Below are 4182 nucleotides of genomic sequence, written 5' to 3'. Positions count from 1 at the left end.
GTTTGGCCCCCATTCGATTTTTTGCATACGCTTGCCTGTGATAAGCGAGCGTGGACGAGCAATTGGTTGGTGTTCGCTGATTGGGGCGGTGTGAAGATGTTGATAGTCAAAATCGAACGGTTCGTAGTAGTCGTCAATACTTGGCAAATCTGGGTTGGCAAAAATATTGGCAAGAATACGGAATTTACCACCGATTTTTGGGTTGATTGAACCGTCAGCATTACGAATCCAGCCACCGTTCCATTTTTTTTGGTTTTCCCATTCTTTTGGGTAGCCGATACCGGGTTTGCTTTCAACATTGTTGAACCAGGCGTATTCCATGCCTTCACGGCTTGTCCAGACGTTTTTACCAGTGACGGAACAGGTATGGCAACCAATACATTTGTCAAGGTTTAGTACCATACCAACTTGTGAGCGTATTTTCATAGGATTGCTCCGAATATGTTTTTGTTAGCAAGACATGTTTTTAAAATTTGATGAATAGCAGTGTGACAAAGCTTAAGTCTATTTACTATTCACCAAAGGTCGTTTGCTATTAGTCTAAAGTGGTAGCGAGCGGTCTTGGTAGCTCGTCGTCTGGTTTGCCTTCTAGCCAATCAACTTTGGCAACTTTACGCACCAATACAAACTCGTCACGGTTACAACCGACTGTACCATAGTAGTTAAAGCCGTAAGCTTGTTGTGCATAGCCCCCAATCATATGAGTAGGCTTAAGTACGGCACGGGTCACTGAGTTATGGATACCACCGCGAGTACCTGTTGATTCAGAGCCTGGAATATTGACCAGTTTTTCTTGGGCATGGTACATCATGGTCATGCCTTCTTTGACCCGCTGTGATACCACAGCACGAGCGACGATAGAACCGTTGGCATTGAACACTTCAATCCAGTCGTTATCGACGATACCTGCTTTACGAGCATCAATTTCACTCATCCAGACACAAGGACCGCCACGGCTTAGGGTCAGCATCAGCAAGTTTTCAGAGTAGGTACTGTGAATGCCCCATTTTTGGTGCGGTGTTAAGAAGTTCAGTACCACTTCAGGATTGCCATTGGATTTATAACCGCTAAAAGCCTCAGTTGCCTTGGTATCAATCGGTGGGCGATATTGTTGCATTTGCTCACCGAATGCTTGCATCCAAGGGTGGTCTTGATAAAACTGCTGACGACCAGTAATTGTACGCCAAGGAATGAGTTCGTGTACGTTGGTGTAGCCTGCATTATAGCTCACTTTTTCGCTCTCCAAACCTGACCAAGTCGGGCTTGAGATAATTTTACGAGGCTGTGCCACGATATCACGGAAACGGATTTTTTCATGTTCGCTGGATTTTGCCAAATGCGTATGGTCACGCCCCGTGGTTTTAGACAAATCCGCCCATGCTTTGACCGCTACATGGCCGTTGGTTTCTGGCGCAAGCATCAAGATGGTTTCGGCCGCATCAATCGCCGTGTTGATACGAGGGCGACCTTGAGAAACCGTTGGCTCAGTGACTCGGTAATTTAAATCGCCTAAATTGCCGACTTCTTCCACGGTATTCCAGTTGATACCTTTTGAGCCATTGCCGAGCGTATCCATTAGACCGCCAAGTGAGGTGTATTTGGCATAGGTGCTAGGATAATCACGCTCAATGACTTTAAACATTGGACAGTTTTTACCAGGGACAGGTGCAACGTCTGCGGTTTTCCAGTCAGTACCACCAAATGGTTGTGCCAATTCGCCTGGGCTATCGTGTTGCATCGGCAAGGTGACCACGTCAGTCTCGACGCCCAAATGTTTCACTGATAACGCTGAGAAAGTTTTGGCGATGCCTTTATAAATTTCCCAGTCAGTTTTGGATTCCCACGCAGGGTCGGTCGCTGCGGTCAACGGGTGAATAAATGGGTGCATATCCGAGGTATTCATGTCATCTTTTTCGTACCATGTGGCCGTGGGCAACACGATATCGGAGTATAGACAGGTTGAGGACATACGAAAATCTAGGGTCGTTACTAGGTCAAGTTTGCCGGTAGGAGCGTTTTCGATCCATTCGACTTCGTGTGGACGCAATTCGGCAACGGTTTCTTCACCTAATACACCGTTTTTGGTACCAAGCAAGTATTTGAGCATATATTCATGCCCTTTGCCCGATGAGCCAAGCAAGTTTGAACGCCAAATAAACATATTGCGAGGGAAGTTGGCAGGGTTATCTGGGCTTTCGGCAGCAAATTTTAGGCTACCATTTTGTAAGCTTTCGACCACATAATCTTCAACATTAATACCACGCGCACGTGCCGCGGCTGCAATTGTCAATGGGTTACGGTCTAACTGTGGTGCGGATGGTAACCAACCGGCACGTTCTGCACGGATGTTGTAGTCGAGCATATGCTCTGGGAACATGGATTTGTTGGCATGTGGCGACAACAATTCATGCGCAGAGAGTTTTTCATAACGCCATTGTGAGCTATGGTTATAGAAGAAGCTTGTACCATTCATATGGCGTGGCGGACGATGCCAGTCAAGGGCAAAGGCAAGCGGTGCCCACCCTGTTTGTGGGCGTAATTTTTCTTGGCCAACATAGTGCGCCCAGCCACCGCCTGATTTACCGATACAACCACATAGCATGAGCATATTGATAACACCACGGTAGTTCATATCAAGGTGATACCAGTGGTTCATACCTGCACCGATGATAATCATCGATTTACCATGGGTTTTGTGAGCATTGTCGGCAAATTCACGCGCAATTTGGATGACTTTTTCACGGCTTACGCCTGTGATAGTCTCTTGCCATGCAGGCGTGCCTGCTACTGTTGCATCGTTATAGTCGTTGGTAACATGCTGACCGCCAAGACCATTGTCGATACCTAAGTTAGCCACCATGAGGTCAAACACAGTGACAACCTTGGCAGTTTGACCATTGGCAAGATTGATAGTACGGCAAGGTACAGTTTTGTACTGAATGGCATCGCCTTTAGCAGCCGCAAAATAAGGGTGTTCATCGCCGCCAAAATAATCAAGTCCAACTTCGACACTATCACCACTGTCTTTTTGACTCAGGGCTAAATCAATCTCTGCGCCTGTCGTTCCGTCACGGGCTTCGATGTTCCATTTACCTTTATCGTCACGGTCTTCTTTGCCCCAACGATAGCCGATTGAGCCTTGTGGCGAGACGAGTTCACCATTTTGGTTGATCGCAATGGTTTTCCATTCTGGGTTATTGTCTTGACCCAGATTACCTGTCAAATCTGAAGCACGCAAGAAACGTCCTGCACGCAGTTCACGACCTTCGCCTTCGACCATCACAAGCATCGGTAAGTCAGTGTAGCGTTTGGCATAATCGACAAAATAGTCACTTGGATTATTGAGATAAAACTCTTTCATAATCACATGACAGAAGGCTTGACCCATTGCCGCATCAGTACCTTGTTTAGGGTTAAGCCAAAGGTCACATAATTTGGAGATTTCAGCATAGTCCGGGGTAATAGCGACGGTTTTAGTGCCTTTATAACGTACTTCGGTAAAAAAGTGAGCGTCTGGCGTACGGGTCTGCGGTACGTTTGAACCCCAAGCGATAATATAGTTTGAGTTATACCAGTCAGCCGCTTCAGGAACGTCAGTCTGTTCACCCCATACCATTGGTGAGGCAGGTGGTAAGTCACAATACCAATCATAAAACGACAAACACACACCACCGATTAATGATAAGTAGCGGCTACGGCAGCATAGCGGACCATCGACATGGCTGGAATTGGCGAAAAGCCAATGATGCGATCGGGACCAAAGGTTTTGGCAGTATAGACGTTGGCAGCGGCGATGATTTCATTAACCTCATTCCAAGTGGAACGCACAAAGCCACCTAGACCGCGTTTTGATTTGTATTGTTCGGTTTTGGCAGGATCAGAAACGATGCTACCCCATGCTTCGACAGGATCGGCGTATTGGGCGCGTGCTTCACGCCAAAGTTTTAATAGTGGTTTACGGACTTTTGGGTATTTTAGGCGGTTTGCTGAGTACATGTACCAACTGTATGATGCGCCACGTGGACAGCCGCGCGGTTCGTGATTTGGTAGGTCTGGGCGAGTACGAGGGTAGTCGGTTTGTTGGGTTTCCCAAGTGACCAGTCCGTTTTTGACGTAGATTTTCCATGAGCATGAGCCAGTACAGTTCACGCCATGGGTTGAGCGGACGATTTTGTCAAATTG

The 4182-nt window shown here is 47.1% G+C and overlaps 1 protein-coding gene across 1 annotated transcript; it reads right to left on the bottom strand.

Moving 5' to 3' along the window:
- Positions 1-535: 535 nt before the first annotated feature.
- LOC109279351 (respiratory nitrate reductase 1 alpha chain-like) lies at positions 536-3388 on the bottom strand. Its single transcript, XM_019470940.1, has one exon. It carries the CDS (start codon positions 3386-3388, stop codon positions 536-538), a length of 2853 nt encoding a protein of 950 aa, XP_019326485.1.
- Between the last annotated feature and the right edge of the window lie 794 nt (positions 3389-4182).

Source organism: Aptenodytes forsteri, unplaced genomic scaffold (assembly GCF_000699145.1).
Source record: "Aptenodytes forsteri isolate BGI_AS27 unplaced genomic scaffold, ASM69914v1 Scaffold699, whole genome shotgun sequence".
In the NCBI taxonomy this organism is placed as follows: Eukaryota; Metazoa; Chordata; class Aves; order Sphenisciformes; family Spheniscidae; genus Aptenodytes; species Aptenodytes forsteri.
The sequence above is the reverse complement of the archived record's forward strand: the minus strand, read 5'-3'. Positions and strand labels throughout refer to the sequence as shown.

What these genes read in the sequence shown, in the direction of transcription:
- LOC109279351 (XM_019470940.1), bottom strand. Translation starts at nt 3,388, where the DNA reads ATGGGTCAAGCCTTCTGTCATGTGATTATGAAAGAGTTTTATCTCAAT.